This window comes from Chlamydomonas reinhardtii, chromosome 3 (genome assembly GCF_000002595.2).
Source record: "Chlamydomonas reinhardtii strain CC-503 cw92 mt+ chromosome 3, whole genome shotgun sequence".
Lineage (NCBI taxonomy): Eukaryota > Viridiplantae > Chlorophyta > Chlorophyceae > Chlamydomonadales > Chlamydomonadaceae > Chlamydomonas > Chlamydomonas reinhardtii.
Window position 1 is genome coordinate 5155720 of NC_057006.1, and position 22038 is coordinate 5177757.

The window sequence follows — 22038 nt, forward strand, 5'->3', positions numbered from 1 at the left end:
AAGTTGACCAGGCTCCCCAAACCTCAGGGCACTGCACGCCAGCACGACCGACTGGCCAAGTGCCCACCAAGTTGACGTGTCCGCAAAGCATCTTTGATGGCATGCTCCCCAGCTGCTTGCACTTTGCAGTGTATGTGAACGGGACTGCATTTTGCGGAGTTACCGGCCATGCGCAAAGCGTCTCCGGTCATGTCTTAGCTGTCACACCCAGTCACATCCTGGCGCGGCTCACCTCCGGTATCAACCGATTTGAGCATGCGCCCTGTCTTCGCCTCACTTTGCATTTGAGACCGCTTCAAAGTTATGAGATCTGTGTTACGGTACTAACAGGCCTCGGGACTTGGCAATGCACCGCACCTCAGAACGTGCCGCGTGCTCCCAAGCTGCAGCGTCAGCCGTCGTATGTCTTGTGCGAGTGCTGCACCCTCTATAGCACGCACTGTACCTGAGATCGCGAGGATCAAGGTATGCGGTCGCTGCAGGCACTCCAGCATGAACCCTTTCGAGCTGTCCACACCGCCACCACGCATCACAGCTTCACCCGCACTGATCCCGCCGCCCCCCTCCTCCCACCGCCTACACATGCACCTTCAGTTGACCACTCGTATTAGCCAATGAATGCCCAAGCCATGCACCAATGCCGGTCACCCTCTAGATGTGCAAACCTGGATCCCAGCCCATGGGCTGCCACCCTCAACACATGCGACCGACACGCATGGTTACTAAATATCATATTTGCGCATCGCACGCCAATGCAAACGACGCCTCACCGTGCGTGACGTGGCATGCACACGCGCGCGCACATTCCGATACAATACGCATGTACCCTAGGCCGAGAATTCTGCCCAACCTCGTCTTTAGGGCCCAGCAACGCCAACTTTGTGGATATCGTCCTGCTCACTGCCGCACATCATCCTCAAACGTTGGCACCACCACGGCTACGGTGCCAGAGCCGGGCCGTGACTCCTCAGCGCTACCGGGCGTCGGCGCATTCACGCCGCGGCTGCTGGTCCGGTGCCTGCTGGTGCGGCCCAGGTGAGCAAAGCCCATGATCGCCGCCGCTGCGCTCGACAGGCGCTCACGGCCTTCATGCAGCGAGCGCGCAATGACGCCCTCCACACTGTTCCCGGTGGCGCCGTCCTCCGCCCCCGAGCGCCTCCGCCCGCGTGACGGCCGCTCGCGCTCGTCTCTGTGCAGGATGGTGACGTGGCTGGACCGCCCGCCGCCGCCCGTGGCCCGGTCCCGCACCTCAAACTCGCCCACCTCGTCGGCGTCTTCCGCGTGCAGGTGCAGTGCCGCGGCCTCAAGCCCGTCGTGGTGGCCGCCGCCGGTCAGGTCGCCATACGTGGTGTACGGGTTGTCACCGTGCGTGTCCTCGCCGCTGGCGCTGCGGCCACCGGCACCGCCGCCCCGCGTGGCTGTGGCGCCTGCCTGTAACGAGGATGTGCGCTGTGTGGCAACCGGCGCCCGCGCGCTCTGCGGCGTGAGGCTCGTGGGCGACGTGGTGCCCATGGTGACCACCTCCAGCGTTGGCGTGCTCAGCCGCCTGCGGTGAGAGAACACGAGGGCAGAGGCAGACGCGACACACACTTAGCTCAAAAGCACGGTACCGGTACCGGTGCTCGTCCTGCAACACTCAGAAGCCACCATGCAGTGCTCAGTGAGGTGCGTCACTCAAGCAGTCATATACAGAGAGAGCCGAATGGAGTCATGACACAGCCTCCAAAAAAAGTTGGTCGCCCTGGCCCCTGCTGGAGTTCTTACCTGCGGCTGTCGCCGCTCTTGAGTCCGGCAATGCGGTCTCGGCGCCCGATGCTGGTCGAATTCAGCAGCGCACGATTGATGGATCCAGGGTCCACGTTCGCTGCACGGGTGTGCAGCACTGAGCGCCGCCGCGTGCGCCGCGGCGCATCACCACCAGATCCCGCCGGGCCGCGCGGATGCTGCGGCGCCTGGCCCGAGGTGCTGCCGCCAGCACTATTGCCGTGCGTCGCGCTTGCCGCCAGGCTTGTATGGGCGCCGCTAGGGCTGCTGCGGTCACCACCGGTGCTGCTGCGCCGCCCGCCGCCGCCACCGCCGAGGCGTGCCAGGCCGCCGCCGCCCCGCACCCGATCACCGCCACTGGCCCCTGCGCCCAGCCCCAAGCCGAGCCCGAGGCGCAGCAGCCCGCCTGAATGCCCAGTGCTCCCCCGCGCTTCAGGCTTGTGGAGGCCGGGTCCACTGAATCGGCCGCTCAGCACGGATGCGAGGCGACCCGCACTGGCAAAGGCACCGGCCATTCCCGCTGTGGCTGCCGCGCTATCCACTCCCGCGAGGCTGCGGCGCGGCGCGGAGCCGCTGTACGCGGGCGACGCCGGGTCCATGCCGTCATGGCCGAGGTGGCTGCGCACCCCGCTGGTCGCCACACCCCCAGCTGCAGATTCCCGCCCCAGCAACTGCGACAGCGACGGCAGCGTGAGGAGGGCGGCACTGCTGCGGCCCTCCACGCTCCTACCCGGGAATTGCGCGCTGCTGCGCCGGTCGCCGCCGCTACCAGTGCCTGAGTCTAGGTGCTCGCCCAGCCTGGCGCCCGCCCGGGCGTTGGCGCTGGCCGCAGCACGGCTTAGCGTGCGGACACCGCCGGCCGGCGCCGAGCCGAAATAGCGCTGCTCCGCGGCCCAGGCGGCGGAGATGCCGGCAGCGCTGCTGGCGTGCTCACCGCCCGTGGCTAGGCACTGGTCTGTGCCGGTACCGGTGGAATGGGAGCCGGCCGCGGGCGCGGGCGCCGCAGCGGTGGGGGCTGCTTGCGGTGACGGAAGGGTATTGGGCCCGCTCGCCAACACGCTGGGGTAGGGCTCCAGAAGCATCTCAGCTTCGGGCAGGGGCGGCAGCGGCAAATGCCCGGACAGGGGCGCGTGGCTGTTGTGATCCAGGACCGACCACGGCGCCGGTGGCCCTGCCGCGCCCAGGCCACTGCCGCTGCCGCCGGGGCTAGGTTCCTTCATCGGGCCAACGGCCTCAGCCTCCGCCGCGTCCGCGCTTGCAGGGCCCGCCACCTCGGCAGGCGCCATGCCAGTGAACGCAACAGACACCTGCGTACCGGGTGTGCGCTGTGCTGAGGTGGCGGCGAAGGCGGAGTCGATTACCCCCGCTGCGCCGGCGTCCTCCCAAACACGGTCGAACAGCGATGCGGTGACGAGCGGCGCTGAGGGCGACTGCCTGCCAGACGCGGCGGAGGAGTGACGGAAGGCGCCTGCAAGACCTCCATGACCTAACCCGCCCGCCTCCGGGACCAGAAGCGTGGGCGTGCCGGCCGCAGTGTTGACCTCGGTGACGCTGCTCTGGACGAACGGGCTCAGTGGCATCCCTGTCAACGCAAAGGGCGCAAGCGGCGCGGACGCAGAGCCGCCTCGCGACAGGTCCTCGTTGGCCGCTGCCGCGGCCGCCGCCGCCCCAGCCGCCCCCGCATTGGGCGCCGCTGCCACGGACAGGCGCTTGTGCGGTGATGGCGCCACGTGGTAGTGCTGGTGCTGCCGCCGCCCGCCGGCCGTCGGCGTGCCTGGGCGCCCTCGGCTCAATGATGCGGGCCCCATACGTCCTGGGTAGTGGTCCACATGTCCCGTGTCCAGCCGAGGTAGCCCACTGGCGGCTGTCAAGGCTGCAGACGCAGCCGGCGCACCTGCAGGGCCGTACGGCGCCGACGACGCCCCCGCTGAAGTGGATGCGTGGCTGTTCGCAAGGGCCAACGCTGTCGCGGTCATCGCAGCGCCAGCCGGCAGCGGCGCGCCGCCGCCAGCAGTTGGTGGCGGCGTCCCGTCGGCGATGGCCTCAACAGCAGCCCCCGTCGCAGTAGCGCCAGTGGGCGCGTCGACGGTGGACACACGCAACCGGCAGTGGAACACCTCAATCGGCTCGGCTACGCCACGGAGCACGTGACGGCCCATGCTGACCGAGTTGATGCGGTCGGTGACGTTCACGGCGCGACTGGCCTTGGCGCCGCTCCACGCACTCGCGCTGCACAGCACCTGGCCTGCCGTCGCAAGCATGCCTGTCCAATCATGCGAGCCGGGCGGCGCACAAGGGTGAACGATGACGCGATCCGCACGAACAAAGCACGGCGTGCTGTTGATAACAAGCATAGCTGTACGTCCTGTGTATGCCCGAGCCCACCCCCTGTGCCCGCCATGCCCACCATGTCAGGCACCCCGCCGAGGCCTTTACCCAAGACCGTGCGCATGCTAATCATTCAACGCAGAATAGCGCAACCACGACGCACCTATGCGCGCTGCACGGTTCATGGCCTTGCCGCGGAACACCACTGTCGAGGATACGGGCGAGAGGCTCTCCGTGAGGCGGCCCACGTCGATGCCCACACGCATGCGCAGTCCGCGCTGCATCACCTGCGTCATCCAATGGGCGGGAGGCAGCCCTTGTCAATCCTTGTGTCTGTGTCGTCATTTTGCACACACACACACACACACACACACACACACACACACACACACACACACACACACACACACGCACGCACCTTGCGGACCATCCCCGGCGGCAGTTCGTCGTCGTCGTACATGCCCAACATCGCCGCCACTGCCGCGCCAATGCCGCCCCCCAGGGGTGGCCCGCCGCCGCCTCGTGCCGTGCCACCCGTGCCACTGCTGGCCGCCGGAAGGCCGCCGGCAGTGCCGGTGCTACCGGCGCGCTGCGGCGGGCCGTGGTTGCTTTCCTCAAAGGTGCGGATGGCGCCCGTCTCCAGCTCCGCCGCGCCCGAAGTGATGGGCGTGCGGCGCGACACAGACATGTCCAGGGTGGAGGTGCCGTCAGGCAGCGTCACTGCCGCGTCTGACACGCCCAGCGGCAGCTGTACCTGGCTCTGGTCGAGGCTCATTGGCTGCTGCTGCTGCTGCTGCTGCTGCTGCTGCTGCTGCTGCTGCTGCTGGTGGTGCTGCTGCGACGCTTGCGCCGGCAGGGCATTGCTGGCCGTTGAGAGGCGAGCGTTGGCGCCGCTGGGCGGCCACACGTTGGCGCCGCCAGCCATGAGCGCAGGGTGCAGGTGCATGTCTTGGCCGCCTGCGTGCGCACCGCTGGGGCCGTTGCCAGTCCCACCAACACCAGCCATGCCGGGCGGGCGGTCGCTAGGTGCGAGGCCCTCTAGCGGCACCACCACCGTCACCTCCTCGGCCAACTCGTGCTCCTGCGCAGGTGACGGGGAGTGGAAAAAAGGCGTCGAGGACGAGGGACCATCCGGTGCAAGGCAAACGATCACCAGTGCAGGAGTGAGGGACAAGTTTGGGCAGCATCATCAGGGCACAAGTTAACGCTTTGGCATCATCAATCCGCAACCGAAAGTCGTAACAACTTACAAGCAGCTCAGGGTCCCATGGCGCATTGAGCAGCGCCTGCTGCGTTGTCAGCGCCCATAGCAGCGCCTGCAGCATGGAGGGAACAAGGCGCAGAGCGCATGAGCGTGTCAAACTCAGTATATTGGTGTTGTGGCGAGGTTGCGCATACCCACTGGCGAGGTTGCGCATACCCACTGGATACAGCCAGGCACGGCCTGCAGCACGTACGGCCCACCGCGCGCACCTGCGCCGGGTCGCGGAACGCCACCAGCACCAGCCCCTCTTGGCTCTCGCTCACATAGCCGTCGTGCGCCTTGCAGCGGTGGGCTGCCACCTGTGCCGTGACACACACAGACACAGACACACACACACACACAAAACACACATCTCTTTGGGTAAGTATGGCGAAGTAGCTCGACAGGCTCAACCAGGAATGCATCTCACGGCAACAGCGCGAGCGCCACACTGCATCGCAATACCGCACCCTTGTGCCTTACTAAAGAAAACTCTCTCAGGTAGCTCCCCAGCCCACCCTCCCGCCTGGCGCGCTCGCGCTCACCCTGTGGAACAGCTCCACCGCCTCCATGGTGACCTCGCTGTTCCAGGCCATGAGCTGCTGCAGCGCGTGCACGTACATGAACGCAATCACCAGGCCGCCCACCGGCGCGCCCAGCACACCCGTGATGAGGCAGGCGGGCGTGCGTAGCGGCGCCAGCAGCGCCAGCCGCACCGCCAGCTCATAGCCCAGCACCTGCGGCGCAAACACACCAGCCAAGCGGGCGCATGCGTGCACAAGCGGCGTGTGTGTGGAGCAGGGCGGGGGCTGCACACGCGAGCGGCCTGCACATGCGCACACAATCACTGACAGGCGCACCCACTAGCTCACACGCCTGCATGCCTACACGCCCTCACGCCTGGACGCACCTGGTAGAGCTGGTACTCGCTGTCCTCGTCCTCCAGCTCGGCCTGCACGGAGCTGTACAGGTCGCCCAGGTGGTGCTGGCCCATGTGCAGCACCCAGGCACGCCGCAGCACTGCAGGGGGGAAGAGGCGGGGCCAAGCGGCGATACACGGGCGCAATGCTTGCTGAATGGCGCATCTTGTAAACTTCTGCCAGTAGGAGACGCGTGTAGCCCCGCGGCTGGGAAAATAGACAGAGGCTGAGTTGGCGACGGCCATGGCACCCGCAGCATTTTAGTGGCAGCTCACGTGATCGCGCCGGCAGTTGCCGGTAGGTCTCCTCCGTCAGCACGATCTGACCGCCGTTGGCGGCGTCACCGGTGCGCTTGGACACCGTCAGGAATTCACCTGTGGTTGGTCAGCATCGTGGCGGTACACACCAGCCAGTGGGCGGGGTGCAATGCTTGTCGCGACCTTGGTGGGCTGCGGGCTGGCACTCATGGCTTGAGCGCCGTGCGTTGCAGCAAGGCCCCAGAGCCCAGGTGCTCACCTGTGTACTGGGTCCGGCCCGAGGCTTTGTTGATGGAGATGGCGTGCGGGTCGGTGAGCCCGGAGTGCATTCCCATGCGCACACGCAGCCCGCGTTGCGCCAGGATGCGGATTGCGTCCTCGGGCCGGGAGCGCCTGTCACGGGGATTCAGTACAGTAGTCCGGGGAGTCATTTACACCGGTAGGGCAGCGGGCTGCAGATGCGCCAAGCGCCATGCGCCCAGGCCGTACATTCCCCACTTGACCAGCTGTGTTGAGCCCATACCCCAAACACACAGCTCCGCACCCTCGGCTCCGCAAGCGAGGCCGTCAGCGGTGCCGAAATAGCAGCACGTGAGCGCGTGCTGGCCTTCCAACACCCGGCACGCGCAACTTCCACGCACCTGAACATGGTGCCGATGAGTTTTCCCAGCACACTGTTCTTCAAGTGCGGCATCGCAGTGCTTGGCAGGCCGCTGGGCATCACCGAGGGGGCGGCCCCAACCGAGTAGCCGTCATCAGCGCCGCCGCCTGCCCCTGCCCCGCCGCCGATGCCCAGCTGCCCCAAAATGGCCAGCCGCGCTTGCGGGTTGGACGAGGTGTGCGAGTGCAGCGTGTAATGCCCGGCGCTCAGCCTGGTGGTGGCAGGAGGAGATGGCCGAGAGCAGACGGCGCAAGTCAGGGACAGTGGTGGCGGTGGTACAGCAGCACTGGGCCTTGCCTGTCGGAATCCCACAACGCAAGAGCTGCACAACATACGCCTGTTGCGCCTCCCCCAAAGACCTGTAAAGCGGTTTGCAGTTTCCTGCTCGCCCTCAGCACACACGCACCTCGGGTGGATGATGCCCTCGCGCCAGGGTATGCTGCTGCCCGCCTGCGCGCCCGGCAGCGAGCGCATGCCCGCGCTGTCCCGGCCCATGCCTGACACCAGCGGCGCCGGCAGCTGCGCGCCTGCTATGCCGCCGCCACCACCGACACCTAGCGCACTGGGCGAGGCGTGGCCCACCATGACCATCTCCATGGAGGACGCCCGCCGCATGCCGGCATGGCTGCCGAACGCCAGCATCAGAGGGTCTTCCGTCGTCACCGCGCCAGCCGAGGCTGGCACGTTCGAGGTGTTAAACAGCGCCGATCCCGGTACCTCGATAGAGCCGCCTGGCATGCCGACGAGGGCAGCGCTGCCGCTGGCCCCGGCTGGGACGGCGGCGCCTGACGCAGCCGGCGGCGGGCCCACGGTGATGGAGCCGGCGGGGGAGCTGGTAGTGGGTCCACCAGCGCCCAGCTGCGCTACGGCGTAACCCACCGGCACGGCCCGCATCGCCGGCAGCACCCCAGACGAATTGTCCACGCTACGGTGTCGCGGCCATTGCTGCTGTTGTTGCTGTTGCTGCTGATGATGAAGGCGGTGCTGTTGGTGCTGGGGTGCGGGTGCCGGCGGCGGCAGGGCCGACACAGGCACGGCATGGACGTACCGGAAGTCACCCGAGTCGTCGGCGCCGGCGGTGCTGCTGGTGACAGCCGGCGCCTCCGTCCGGCCGCTGCGGCTGTCGTTCGCGCCGGACCCGAGCGCGGGAATGCCTGCACTAAGCACACCACCTCCGGTTGTGACGTCAGACCCCGGGCTGCCAAGTGTAGCAATGCCCGGTGATGGCGGGCGTGGGGCGGGCGCGGGCGGCAGGGGCGCCTGCGGCGGGCTAGGCATGGGGTTGGCTTGTGTCGTGCGCTGCAGCGGGGAGGGCAGCAGCGGCATGCGGCCGCCGGGCGGCACCCGTCCTGAGGTCCCTGATGACGGGTTCTGATAGGCCGCCGACTGGCCAAGCATGCTCATCCAAGTGTTGGAGGGACCGCCCGCCGACGGCCCGGGCGACATGCCGGCAGACCGCGGCCCCGAGTCCGCACCCTGGCGCAGCTGCGCCGCGCTAGGCAGCGGGCTCCACGCGCTGGGGCTGTCCGCGCGGCCGCTGCCAGTCGTGCCGGTCACGAGGGCCGCAATCGCAGCCGCCGCGGAGGGCGAAATCCGGCCGTCGGGCCCAGGCACCACGTCGATTGGCGAGCCAATCTGCCCGGGCGCGGCGCCGCCTCGCCCGTTTGCAGCTACGCCCTGCAACATTCCCGAGCCGCTGTGCCCGCTGCGGCTGAGCACTGTTGACGAGAAGCCATCAAACGTGGCCCGCACCGCCAGCCGCGCACTGAGCATTGCCATGAGCCCCAGCCGCCGCGGCGGCGGAGCCTCGCCTCCGCTGCCGTCCGCCCCGCCCGCTCCGTTCGTGCCGCCCGTGCCTGAGGCGCGTCATGCGAGCGAGGGGTTCTCATGGTCTGCAACGCTATACACGGGTGCATTGAAAACAGTGCAGCGACAAAAAGAGACCGTGGACGACAATAGAGAACTTGGGACCAACCTGCCACGCTGGGCGACGCATTGACTGTGGATGCGAAGCCCAGCGCCGACACGACGCCGCTGTCCATGTTGGGGTTGGTGCTAATGCGCATGTTCTCCAGGCTGTTGCTGGTGGGCGCGCGGCTGAGGTGGTTGGTGGCCGTGAAGCTCGCCATGCTGGTGCCTATGCGCCGCCGCATGCTGCGCGCTGCGCCCACGAAGCTCTTCTGCAAGCTGGCGGCGCGCATCTGCAGCCCCGCCGCCGCGCTGCCCAAGGTGCCGCCCATACCGCCGGCCACGTTGTGTGCGGTGATGGACTTGCTGTGCACCACCGACAGCAGCTCCGAGCACCAGCTGCTCGTCTGGCAGGCAGTGCTCAGCACGGAGCCGTCGGTCACAAGCGTCATCCACACCGCCTCAGCCTGGGGAGGCAGGAAAAGGCGCGGCCGGACATGAGCGCAGGAAGCGAGCCCCATCCCAGCCCGGCATGCCATGACCCGACAGCACTACGCCCACGGGTATGTAATCATCCTGTCCCTGTACTTGCACCTGACCGTATGCGATGCCACTTAAAGGGCTGCTGGCCCGGTTATCCCCGCTACACCCCTGCGTAGCCGCCACCGCACACCTTTTCGTGCCGCAGCAGTGCCTCCGGCCAGGCTGCCAGCAGCAGCCGCTGTTGGGCCTTAACCGCGAACAGCACTGCCTCAAACGAGTTGTGGAAGCAAATGGTGAAGGAGTCTGCACAGGGCATACGCGTCGTAAGGGATTCAATGTCAGAGCCTTTGCTGCATTATAGCAATCTTGCAACCCAGCACACTACCGGTACTCTCCGTATGGTGCGCTTCAAACGTAATATCCTTACCGCCTTCATTAGCACTTTCGTAGCCATCATGCTCGGCTGCAAGACCACGGATAATGCCATCTGCAGGGCATGATGGAAGGTACACCACTTCACGGGCCATCAGCGACCAGCCACGCGTCAGAGTGCCCCAACCTGTGGTGCTCCCGGCCCGGATCCGACAGGCAGTTGCATCCGTGGCTCACCGTGCAGCTCCATCGCCCGCTCCATCACGCTAGGAGGCAGGGACTCCCACAGCGTCTGCAGTGTGCGCAGGAGCAGCATCATGCAATGAATCATTCGTCAACAACAGAACGGCCTTCCTCTATGCCGTACGCGGTATGCATGTGCATGTGACAGGACACACAGCTTAGCCCGCGCTTACCGTGCTAGATTCAATGTCCGTCAAAAGCAGCGTCGTGAGCGGCCCCACGCCCGGCGGCCGAACCTGTTGCACACAACGCATGGCCGTGCGAGGTGAGGAAGTAATGCCTCAGCCTGCAAACTCCCCCCACAGATGCCGGGCCAGACACGTGCTACAAGCCTGGCTGAGTACGGCTTCATTGCAACTGTACAGCCTTTGACCGCAGCTGTCGGTGCAGTGGGTATGTTAAAAAAGAAAACGAAAGATGCAAGTGTGTGTGTGTGTGGCGGGCGCACACACCTGGCCGAACAAATTGCGGTGGCGCCGCCGCTGTCTCCGGTACAGCCACAGCAGCGCGACCAGCGGGACAAGCGACAGCGACCCAACCACAATGCCCGCCACCGCGCCAGGTGGCAGCGCCGGCTGCGAGGGCGATGAGAGGGAGTGACCCCAGTGGACCCTTGTAGCAGTCGACGTCAAGGGACCACGTTGCAGTGCCAGGGTCGGCCCCAAACGACACCCGCTCCCCAGGGCACCCATGCACAGCAAGCTGGGGCGCGCGTCACCAATAGGTGCAAACACACAGACGCGCATGCTGGCTTACCTTGTTGTCATGTGGCCGCGGTGTGGGCACCACCAGCTGTGCGGTGGCGGCCTCCGCCGGCAGCACCACCTGCACACTGCCATCCAACACCTGCGTCGTCACCACGGGTTTGGCCAGGTTCCGGCCCGACGCGCCAAACGCCACCTGCAGGCATACACGAAGCCACATGCAGCGCTCAGTTCCGCATCAACGTGTTGACGCCACGGACCAGAGCATGTGCAGCTGTGCGGGCCAATGGCCTCCGCCGATGGCCGGCACGCTGTGCCTGCTAAGCCGCACACCCCAACGAGTCCACCCCGGCTCAACCACCCCCCCTCGCAACACTTGCAGCTATGCGCGCTATGGCGCATCCTGCCGGCGCCGCCCGACGCACCGGCCCGTAGAAGGTGTCGAACCGGCCCTCCCGCAGCGCGCGAGCAACCAGCTGGTAGCCGGTCACGTTGCGCAGCGGCCCCGCCCCGCCAGGGCTGTCACACGACAGCGCCGACGGGTCCCCAAGCAGCCGCTCCACGTCCCCCGTCTGCACCACATCGATACTGACGTTGCAGTTCACAAAGGCAGCACGCAACGCCAGAGCCAGTGTGAACGCCGACGCCGACGCGCCCGCCGCGTCCTCTCCCGGCTGCTGGCCGCCGTTCGCCGCCGCAAACCCCGCCGCGTAGTCAGCGCCGCCGCCGAACAGCGGGTCTGCGTACCGCGCCGCCGGCAACCATTGCGCCGCCGACTGCATGTAGTCGGGCTGCGTGAACAGCCCCAGCATGGCGTTGCTGGTGGGGCCCTCCAGCAGGAACGTGGCGGCGGGCAAGTCGTCCAACTCCGCCAGCGCAGCGGACATGTCCGCCAGCGCAGCAGCCTCGTCGCACGCCACCAGTGCCTCAAGCGCCGCGCCGCCATCGCCACCGCCGTCGCTGCCGTATATGCGCGCCATCAACTGGGTGTAAAAGCCCGGCGCCTGCGCGTCCGCGGTCGTATAGTTGTACGACAGGATGACGGTCCCCGGTTGCAGCTGCTGCAGCGAGGGCGCGGCCGCCAGCACGCCGGCGCAGGCGTCCGCCAGGGCCGGCTCGCCGTCAACACGGTATGCCACCGCCACACGCGACACGCCGCCGCGCACCAGCATTGCGCGCACGGCAGGCATGGCATACAGCGCCGACGGCGTGGCAACTGCATACACGCCGCTCAGGCTCTGCGGGTGAGGTGAGGTGCGGGTGGTTTGGCATGCAGGCCGGCGCAAGCCGCGGCAACGGTACATAAAAGCACCCTGCGCCCCTGTTTGGTCCTGGGTGCCTTGTGGCCCCTCGCCAGACCGGCCCACGAGCGCCAAGTAAGTACGATATCCGTACTATCGAGTAACCTCTCCTGCACGTCACCTTGACATGCCGTTGGCACAACATCCAGCAGCCGGGCGCCAACCCTCAGCCCCACCTACCAGCTCATAGACACGGCTGCTGGTGACTCCGGGGTGGAACAGTGGCCTCACGCCGGCCGCCAGCGACTGCGCCAGCTGCGCCTCGGCGCCGCCAGCACCTGCCACTACGAACTGGCTGTCTGCACCCAGGGCAGCGACACCAGCCGCAAGCTCCGTTGCTGAGCATCGCGCCGGGACTATGCGTGATGTGTACGTGACCGGGTAGGATGCCGAGCTGGTTACCAGCGCCAGCAGGTCAGGCCGCACCGTCGCCTGTGCACACACCACACACGGGCGTCAAAATAGAGGCAGCGGCGGGAAGCCCCGTCAGTACACATGGAGGCCACGCCTCCCCCCCTCCGGCCCCTCCTCCCCCCCGTCTCCTTTCGTGCATGGCTGGATACCCCCGACTTTTGCCCTGCCTGCCAGGCTAAGTTTGCGAGGTGGGGTTGGCCACGTCCACTAGAACGCGACTTCAAACTTCCCAACGAGAGAATGCGGTGGGCCACGCCTATTGCTTTGAGGAGCCAACAGATGGTACGTGTTGCTATTAAATGCTTAAGGACCATGGTTACCTTGGCAGCAAAGAAGGCGAGCGCATGGTCCACATCGGCTGAGCAGCCAGGACTGGGCGTGCCAAGAGAAAAGGAGAAACGAGCTGCTACATGGTAGCATGCATGCAGGACCAGCAACACAAGCGCTGCTGCGACGGACCGTTCAGCACGCATGCGCACCGACCGGGCCCCCCCGGCTAACTACTAACTCAGCAACATAGCAGCACTGCGTAAACAGCTAAACGTATGCTCAGGTGGTGGATATTGTACAGGTAGAAACCATATTGGGCTGCCCGCCGAGCTGCTGGTTTCGTGCGTGCAAGGCTCCGCGCAGTGTGTACATCAGCTGGTCAATTCAATGTTAAGGTGTTGGTCAGGACAGTCTGCAGCCCGCGCCCGTCGGGCTGATGGGTGGTTGCGGCATGAGGATACGGACCATCTTAGAGCCCGCTCCACCATTTTTACCCGGCACTGCGTTTTTGCCGACGGCAGCCACCTCCTTGTTACCCGGCACGTTTCTAACCAGCGAGACAGCGGCAGGGCGGCCCTATGTGCTAACTGTCAGCTTGTGGAAGGCAAGGCCGCAGAGGTTGACAGTCCGGGAGATCAGACGCCTGCACACACCGTCACACACAGCGCCAGCCGCATCGTCCAGCAACTTCCTGCCCCACTTCACCCGCTCTTCCTGTGCCGGACATCATCCATTGGACCATCTTCGAGGGACATCCAACATACGTGGAGAGTGACCCTACCCGCTTCTAAAAAGGGCACGGCATAACTTACAAAAAAATGCATGCGCTACACCGACACTGCGGTCATCGCCAATAGAGCCACGTAATGCGTCCATGAAGTGCTGGGACTGTCCCCTCTGTAACATCCGCATTCATGAAGTGCCGTTGAACGTGTTAGGCATTTTATCCCCATTGGAGCATTTGAGTCTCCGTGGGTTCCGTGAGCCATACATTGACAAATCAAGGACGCCATGTCCCTCTAGCTACCCCACCGCCGTGTCAGCGCGCTGCACTTCCCAGCCATCTCCCTCCACCAGCATCCAGCCTCCATCAGTGTGCGGCCTCGGACATCTGGTGCCCACCAATCTGCGGGGGCGGGAGGGGGAGGGAGTGTGCGAGTGTGTGGGGCAGAAATCCATGCGGCCCTGACCCTGACCCTGACCCTGACCCTGACCCTGACCCTGACCCTGACCCTGACCCTGACCCTGACCCTGACCCTGACCCTGACCCTGACCCTGACCCTGACCCTGACCCTGACCCTGACCCTGACCCTGACCCTGACCCTGACCCTGACCCTGACCCTGACCCTGACCCTGACCCTGACCCTGACCCTGACCCTGACCCTGACCCTGACCCTGACCCTGACCCTGACCCTGACCCTGACCCTGACCCTGACCCTGACCCTGACCCTGACCCTGACCCTGACCCTGACCCTGCCGATGGACCCTGACTTGGTGGTTCTGTGAAGACTTTAGGCCGGGTTGATACCGCGGCTATGTGTTTGCGTATTACGGTATAAGCTTGAGGTCGGGGTGTGCGAGTGTGTAGGGTTGGGAGCCATGCATGGCCCTGAACCTGAACCTGATGATGGACCCTGACTTTGTGGTTCATCTGCCCTTTGCGTGCTCCACCATTTTCGCCTTTGGTTCTCGCCCGCTGATCCGTGCGAGTCGCCCCTGCCCCCACACGTTGGAAAGCTTGACCTGGCCTTCCGCTAGCAACCTCCACGGCTTTTCTGTGGTGCCCCCCCCTGCTGCCTGCCTGCCTGCGTTGACAAAAAGTGCCAAACTGGTGCAAACCGCGAGCGCCACGTATTATAAATTGCTATTCCCTATTGTAGAAAAATAGGCGGCAGAGGTCATCGTCGGCTGGGGCAACGCCAACACTGGCCACGGCGGCTGCGTCAGCAGGTCAGGCAGGGGCTCTGGTCCTTGGCTCACTCAGCCACTCACTCACCCGGCCACTCGCTCAGCAACGCACTCACTCACCCACCTTCACTCACCCACTCACCTTCACCCACTCACTCACTTACTTCGCAATTCAGGTCAGGCAGGGGCCCAAACCGGGCGCTGCTGCGTCTGCTGGTGGACAAGTACGCCCACCTGGTGGTCTACGTGGACGAGTACTACACCAGCCAGGTACGCTGTGATCTTCACAAAGCAATGCGCACAACGCTCAATGCACACGTACCTTACCTGGCCCAAACCTATCTCTGTGTCTGAGCAGGTGTGTGCGAAGTGCGGACGGTGCCTGCTTGGTAATAACGGGCAGCGCTGCCTGGAAGTTGTGATTCCGTTTGGTGGCTCGCGTGCCCGCGACGTCCAAGTGTGCCAGCACTGCGGGACTGTGTGGGTAAGTGGGATGGCAGGTTTGGGGCGGCAGGTCGGTTTGGAGATGATGACACGGGATGACACGGGATGACACAGGGCGGTTTGGAGATGATACGGGGTGACACACGGGATGACACACGCCCTGTTTGCATGTTGAACTGCAGGGCCGCGACGCCAACTCGGCTACAAACATGCGGCACGCGCTGATGGAGATGCTGCTTGGCAAACCGCGGCCTGCAGCCCTGCGACCTGCTGGCGGCGGTGGCGGTGCAGGGCCTGGCGGCGGCGGTGGCGGTGGCGGTGGCGGTGGCGGCGGTGCAGGGCCTGGAGACGGCGGTGGCGGCGGCGGTGGCACCGCGCCTACCGGCGGCAACAGCAGCGGCCACGGCGTTGGGCCCGGTGGTGGTGGCGGCACGGGCGGCCCTGGGCCCAGCGGCAGTGGCGGCGCGCATGTTCGGAGCAGAGGGGGCAGGCAAGGCCACGTGGAGGAGGACAGCGCGGCGCCGCCTTCAAAGCGGCGCCGGCGCGCAGGTTGAGACCTGCCGGTGTTGTCTGGTTAGCGACCTGTGCTGACGAGGATGGCGTAGCGGGCAGTCAGCTGCAGCGGCAAGGGTGTTGAGGGGTTTTCCTTGCTGTCTGGTTGGCCTGCTGCCTGCTGCACTAGTGCTTGATAGCTGGGCGCGACTGGGCACATATGGCGGGCGGTGCCTGTACAAACCGACCCCGGCTATGTCCGGGAGATGAGGCTAGTATCGGAACCTTCGGCCTCAGACGGAGGACGTGGCGTGGCGGCACAGCCCACTTTTCCCTTGCGAGGGAGAGCCACCTTTTCTTGTCTGTGGTGCCGCAACAGAACGGCGCAGCCAGCAGCGCGCCTGCTTTACCCGGCTGTCTGGCGCTAGCTACCGCCACTGCACAGGCCAGACATACCGTCGGCTGTGGCAGCAGGCACGGCTAGAGGAGCAGCCGGCGCTCAAGCGCTGTCAGGCGGGGATACCCAGCGCGCGGGTGGCGCCGGCAGCTGAGCATGAGCTGCGAATACGCTACCTCTACTCTGGAGGTGGCGTGGACGCGGCGGCGGCTGCCGGGTCTGCGCCTGCGCCAGTGCAACAGTACGGGCTGTGGCACCTGCTCCGTTTCTACCGTCAGTGGGGCCAGCGGCGGTGATGGCGCCTGACTGTCCATGTGCGGACGCAGAAGGTGGGGTTTGATGGGAGGGGGCCAGCAGATGCACCCACACCAACTGCATTGCGCTGACGCTACATCAATGCCACGGGTACAGGTGCTGGAGCAGCTGGCGCAGCAGCTGGCTGGTGGAAGGCCCAAGGAGGAGGTCATGGTTGGCTGGGGCAACGCCAACACTGGCTATGGCGGTTGCATCAGCAGGTTGGGGCGGGGCCCAAACCGGGCACTGCTCCGCCTGCTGTAAGACAATTAGTCGCACCTGGTGGTGTACGTGAACTAGTTCAACACATCACAGGCAAGATGGGAGCAGACGGGTTGGAATGAGTAGACAGGCGGTCGGGTGGACAGGATGGGGCTCGTGTACAGTTAGCCGGGTAGCCAGCAAGGTTCACACTGTACTCTTGCCCCCTCCCTCCCCAGGTCATTGAAATGCGTAAATGCGAATGCGAATGCAGATGGTAGCGGAGGTTGTTGTCGCTTGCAAGCAGTGAAAGCGGTCAGCAGAAAGCACTGAGAGGGTGTGTGCGAAGTGCGGGCGGCGCTTGCTCGGCGACGGGCAGCGCTGCCTGCAGGCGGTCGTACCATAGGGGGCTCACGTGCTCACCAAGTCCAAGTGTGCAACCACTGCGGGACGGTGTGGGTGAGTCCACTTTGCGGGCGGGCGGCTGGCTGGGTGATGGCTGGGTGGCTGGGTGACGGCTCAGTGGGGCTCAGTGGGTGATGGCTGGCTGGGTGACGGCTCAGTGGGGCTCAGTCGTGGGCTCAGTGGGGCTCAGTGGGGATGACACGTGGATGACACGGCTCAGTGGGTGAGGGCTCAGTGGCTCAGTGGGGCTCAGTGGGGCTGAGCGGGTGATGGCTGGGCGACGGCTGGGTGACGGCTCAGTCGTGGGCTCAGTGGGACTCACTCACTCTATCCTCCCGACGGTGCAGGGACGTGACGTCAACTCCGCAACCAACATCCGGCACGCGCTGGTTGAGATGCTGCTGGGGCACAAGCGACCTGCATCGCTGCAGACTGGCGGCGGCGGCGGCGGCAGCAGCGGGGGTGCGTGCGTGCATGTTGGTAGCGGAGGGGGCGGGAAAGGCCACGTGGAGGAGGAGAGCGCGGCGCCGCCCAAGAAGCGGCGCAAGCGCGCAGGCTGAGGAGCCAGCTGGTGTCTAGGTAGCGGTCCGCGGTGGGGCTGGCAGGGCATGCGTAGCGGCATGACAAGTAGTGCGGCTGTTGACAACTGTGCTACGTCTGGCTGCGGTTGGCTCTGCTATGGCATCGCGATTGCTAGGCACCTGGTTTGGCTATGTGCCTGTGGAAACCGACCCCGGCTATGTCCGGGCGATGAGGTTGTTCGGCCTCAGACTGTGGAGGGGCTCAGCCCCTTTTCCCGTGACAGGGGAACACTTGTCTGTGGGACCCATGGGTGGTGGGAGTGTGGGACCACGACGTCGGGCAAGGTTGGGCTGAGCCCTCATCAGACCGGCGTCATACCCGTGTGCCCCTGACCCCCCTCAGTTGGAAGAGTTCAGGAGGGCGAAGCCCCTCAGGATCACGTTTCCAATGTGGTGGTATCCGCATGATTCTCACGTCATCCCCTGGGCACCCTGCGCTTGCAAGCGGTTGCCCCGCTTCGCCGCCGAATCGATGCTGAGTTGGCGGAGAGGCACCGCTATACACCGCATCAATGGCGCCAAATTCGTGTGCACCTGTTCGCTCACGCGTATGCGCCTGAAATGCCACGCGCAATATGTCCTCATTTCCCAGCCATCAAGCGTTGCTGTGACCACCCACTCGCGCTCATGCCCACGTTGCAAATTAAATGTTGGGGCCCGGGACGACGCTGCACACTACCCGACTACGTCAACCTGCCCTGTATCCTGTCCCACCCCTGTCCGATCACACCAAAACTGCATACCTACACCCTAATGCGGCACAGCACTCAAGCACGTGCACTAACTGGGGTGAGGCGGCTCTCACGCCACAAAATCGAACCTGTGACAACTCGATTGGCTTGGCGCAATGAAGCGCCCAGATAAATACACAGGATGCCACCTCCATACACCGCGCCCCACATCATCACCCGACCCCCTGCTGCTGCTGGTGCTCCCGGGACAGCGGATAAGGTAATTGCGGCCTTGATGAGCAAGCGCGCCCACGCGTCGTTCCAGCACCTCGTTACAAGAATCAGCATTGAAGGCATAGAAGCTTCCACTGCTTCGGAGGTGGTCAACAAACACAGACGCATTATGGTACCCGTACACCTGTACATGATCACGTCCGTGATGTGAAGCTATGATTGCCTGCTATAGAAGCCATGTGCCAATGCTTGTTCACAGTTACCCGAAGAACAGCTCACCCACCACAATAACATACAGCTCGCTACAACCCCTCTCTCGCTCTCACTCAAGACACGCATGCACGCACGACGATGTTCCGCGACCTGCACGCTGTCCTTTTTTCCGATGCCGTGTGCACAGTCTGGCGACCCTTTACAACAGGCGCGTCGAGACCTTGAGCCCGGAGCGCGGCAGGTGGTCTGTGGAGCACATCTCCATGGTGCAGCCCTTGAGTGCGCGCATGCTCTCGTCCGTCAGGCGGTACAGCGACTTGGTGTGGCGCCACGACGTGTCATCGCTGAAGTGCACGCGCTCCAGGACCAGCGGCTGCAGCGCAGCGCAGAGCGTCAGAGGGAGGTTACCGTCAGGACAAGCTTCAAGCAGCTTCAAGTGCAGCTTCAAGTGCAGGCTCGGCCGCCATGCCAAACCACACGGCGTTAGCTCACGCAGTCGCAGCAGCCTCTCACCTCAGCGTTGCCGGGGTTGTACACGGACAGGAACTCGTCCACCGTCCAGTGGAACCTGCACCACACCAGCAACCAACAGGCAACCAGTATGGTAGGCAGTCAGCGTGCCAATGCCTCTTTTTATCGTCCACACGTATTCTGCCGTCACCTGTCCCCACTGCAACCATGCCGACTCAGCCCGCTTTGCCAGGCATGCCTCGTCGCACGTGTGCCGCGCGTACCGGCACTAAGACAGCCTCACCGTCACCCCCTCAAGCAACGTCACGTCACCCGACGCACCAGCGCATGAGGAAGACACGCAGCGCAAGGCCGTGAGTCACCAGGACCAGCGACGTCTTGTCGGCGAAGCGGCCGGCGTTGATGTCACGGATCATGTGGTCCTCGAAGATGGTGATGCGGTCGTAAACGTCAGCCCCGCTCTCACCGTTCGGGAACCTGCGTCACATGCCGGTCCGCTCAGTGCCTTTTCTGTTGCATGACCGGCTGCAGCGGAGCGGACCTGGACCTGGAGCGGAGAGCCAACTAGCTATGGCGGTATACGGTACCTACGAGCCAGCACAACGGCTAACGACAAGGCTGGAGCCGGGTCTCACCGGTAGAAGAAACGCCCGAAGCGGAGGCGCTCTGCCTTCTCGCGCTGCTTGCCCACATGGTCCTGGAAGTTGCCGAAGTCCTACACAGGCGGCATCGCGGCAGGTGCGCACGACAAAAAAACCGGTCAGCCGACAATCAGTCCCACCATACGCAAGTTTGTACATTCAGCTGCCCCACACACTGAAGCCCGCTGTCCACCCCAACCCGGCGCTCACCTGCTCGCGCAGTTGCACCTCTTCCTGCACCCCGAGTAGGTGATGGCTGGGGAATTGAGAGCTGCGAGGCGGCAGGGAGCGGCCAGTAGCGTCCATGTCAAGCCTCATCAGTCGGAAACAAGACCAAGAGCATGTGCCCCATATTCGCTGGGGCTCATAGCCGCAGCTTTCAGCCCACACCAGCGACAGCTTGAGCCGCATAATGCACCCACAGACCATATTCCTACATGGCCCAGTGCACCCACCAGATGCCCTCGTAGGTCTGCAGCGAGCGCTTGTAGGGGGAGATGTAGAAGAAGAGGCGGAAGTTGTCGCGCGCCTCGGGGTCCGACTTCATCACCTGCTTAATCATCTGCCCCGCCTCGCGCGCCTGCATGTGTCCTCGCGCCGTCTGCAGACATGTACACACATGCGCAACCGCTCAGGTCCAGCATGTACACAAGAATGCGGTATGTGTGCAGCCGTGCACTGGTGTCTCCATTTGGGAAGAAAAGCTGTAGCACGACAGGGCTAGACAGAGCCGCTTCTCACCAGCGGCACTTGCGAGTCGGGGATGTAGCTGTAGGCCTTGTTGTCCACATTGCCCTCCGACTCCGCGTGCCGCACCAGGATGATGCGTTCTGGGAGCACGCGGTAGTCCTTGGGCGTGGCGCCGCTGCAGTCACACAGCCCCGGCAAGGCCACAGCCGGTCAGCTCAGCGGTTGATGGAAGGCGGGACGGGCTCGTGGACAAGCACCGGCAGCCCTGCAGCCTGACCCCTAAGCAGCCCGGCATGCCGGACGTGCCGCTCAGGCAACAAAAGTTGGTCCAAGCTGTCTCCGATCCCTGACGCCCATGCAGCCCTGACACCACGGACGTCTGGCGCGTCACACCCGTAACGCCAGCCATGCCCAGGCCTGCTAGTGAACGTGCTTTCGCGCCTGCCCTCGCAGCCCCCCGTCCGCCACATCCACACGCACTTGTGTGTGCTGTGGAAGCGCGCGTCGTACAAGCCCGCCAGCCGCCGGTCGCCATAGCCCACCGCCTGCATGGCGAAGGGGCTGATGGCGCGGGGCGGTGGCGGCATGCCGTCCATGCTGGAGGTAGCCGGGGGCGGCACCGTGGGCAACGGCCGCCCCCGTTGTATCTCCTCCTGCACAGTTTCCGTAAGCTGCTCTATCTTTGCTTTCTGCGAGTATATGATGTCCTGCTGCGTCTGCACCAGGCACCGCAGCTGGTGGACCTGCGTAAGATATAACATCAAAACACGCTCGTGTTGACAAGGAAGGCCTGCGCAGCATGCGTTGGGGGTGATGCCATTCCTGCGGTGCTGCTTCCGGCTGCAGCCGGTGCCATGCAGCCACGCAGATTCTCCCACTGTAACACGCAATGGGAGGTCCACAACCCACAAGCAAGAGCAATACCTCTCCCCGCCTGTTGCACTGCCCGCGGCGTGGAAGGGTCGGCACGTTGCCCAACCCGCACCTGCAGCGCCAGGTCTGAGAGCGTCAGCCCTCCCGCCAGGTCTGCAGGTTTAAGATCCTCTGGTGGAGATGGATGGGGTGTCGCGTCCAGCGTCGCAGCCTCCTCCACTATAGCAAACTCCGTTGTTGAGGAATCGGACAGCGCTCGGGCAACTAACGCGCACCGACCACGCGGGCACTCCCGTCCAACGTGTGGCCTGCAGCGCACTGATAGCGCTACTTGCCGCACGGGAAGGTGCTGCACGCTTCGCCCATGGCCAGGGCCTGCCCTGCCTGAAGTGCTCGCTTGCCCCCTCGCGCGCAGGGGCAAGGAGCTCTGCATCCTCCTAAAACAATATGTTCGCAAAGCTTCCGTCTGCAAGTTAAGCCCTGGTTTTGGGAGCAGAAAAGCTGAGGGCGCGAGAGCCCGCTTGCTGGAGACCTAGAGACTAGATAACGTGTAGCATGCACACGCAACAACTGTCGAGGTTACAACTGAACAAGGGTGTGCGGAAATGGGAACGACCATGCATGAGAACCCGGAGAACAGGCCTGATTCTCTTTT

General features: G+C 64.7%; 2 protein-coding genes across 2 annotated transcripts; both read right to left on the bottom strand.

Moving 5' to 3' along the window:
• Positions 1-13456, bottom strand: CHLRE_03g182200v5 (uncharacterized protein). Its single transcript, XM_043061061.1, has 23 exons — positions 13334-13456; positions 12919-12970; positions 12365-12616; positions 11309-12121; positions 10936-11079; positions 10632-10754; positions 10353-10415; positions 10174-10228; positions 9992-10051; positions 9755-9867; positions 9149-9548; positions 7580-9029; positions 7154-7384; positions 6772-6905; positions 6531-6629; positions 6246-6355; positions 5881-6072; positions 5566-5655; positions 5343-5408; positions 4511-5173; positions 4256-4379; positions 1765-4027; positions 1-1546 (listed from the first exon to the last, which is right to left on the bottom strand). Exons 1-23 carry the CDS (start codon positions 13354-13356, stop codon positions 898-900), a joined length of 8169 nt encoding a protein of 2722 aa, XP_042926190.1. The 5' UTR covers positions 13357-13456; the 3' UTR covers positions 1-897.
• Positions 13457-17961: 4505 nt separating this feature from the next.
• CHLRE_03g182300v5 (uncharacterized protein) lies at positions 17962-21929 on the bottom strand. Its single transcript, XM_001702898.2, has 9 exons — positions 21496-21929; positions 20991-21253; positions 20562-20685; positions 20276-20421; positions 20031-20091; positions 19815-19894; positions 19501-19656; positions 19222-19276; positions 17962-19081 (listed from the first exon to the last, which is right to left on the bottom strand). Exons 1-9 carry the CDS (start codon positions 21814-21816, stop codon positions 18908-18910), a joined length of 1380 nt encoding a protein of 459 aa, XP_001702950.2. The 5' UTR covers positions 21817-21929; the 3' UTR covers positions 17962-18907.
• Between the last annotated feature and the right edge of the window lie 109 nt (positions 21930-22038).

Excerpts from the sequence above, each read along its gene's own strand:
- CHLRE_03g182300v5 (XM_001702898.2), bottom strand. The coding sequence starts at position 21,816 with ATGCAGAGCTCCTTGCCCCTGCGCGCGAGGGGGCAAGCGAGCACTTCA. Across the intron at positions 20,686-20,990 it reads CGCTTCCACAGCACACACAA|CGGCGCCACGCCCAAGGACT; the intron begins GTGCGTGTGGAT and ends GTGTGACTGCAG. Across the intron at positions 20,092-20,275 it reads CAGACCTACGAGGGCATCTG|CTCTCAATTCCCCAGCCATC; the intron begins GTGGGTGCACTG and ends GCCGCCTCGCAG.
- CHLRE_03g182200v5 (XM_043061061.1), bottom strand. The coding sequence starts at position 13,356 with ATGGTGGAGCGGGCTCTAAGATG. Across the intron at positions 10,052-10,173 it reads GCGGGCGATGGAGCTGCACG|ATGGCATTATCCGTGGTCTT; the intron begins GTGAGCCACGGA and ends CATGCCCTGCAG. Across the intron at positions 6,630-6,771 it reads GGGCCGGACCCAGTACACAG|GTGAATTCCTGACGGTGTCC; the intron begins GTGAGCACCTGG and ends GACCAACCACAG.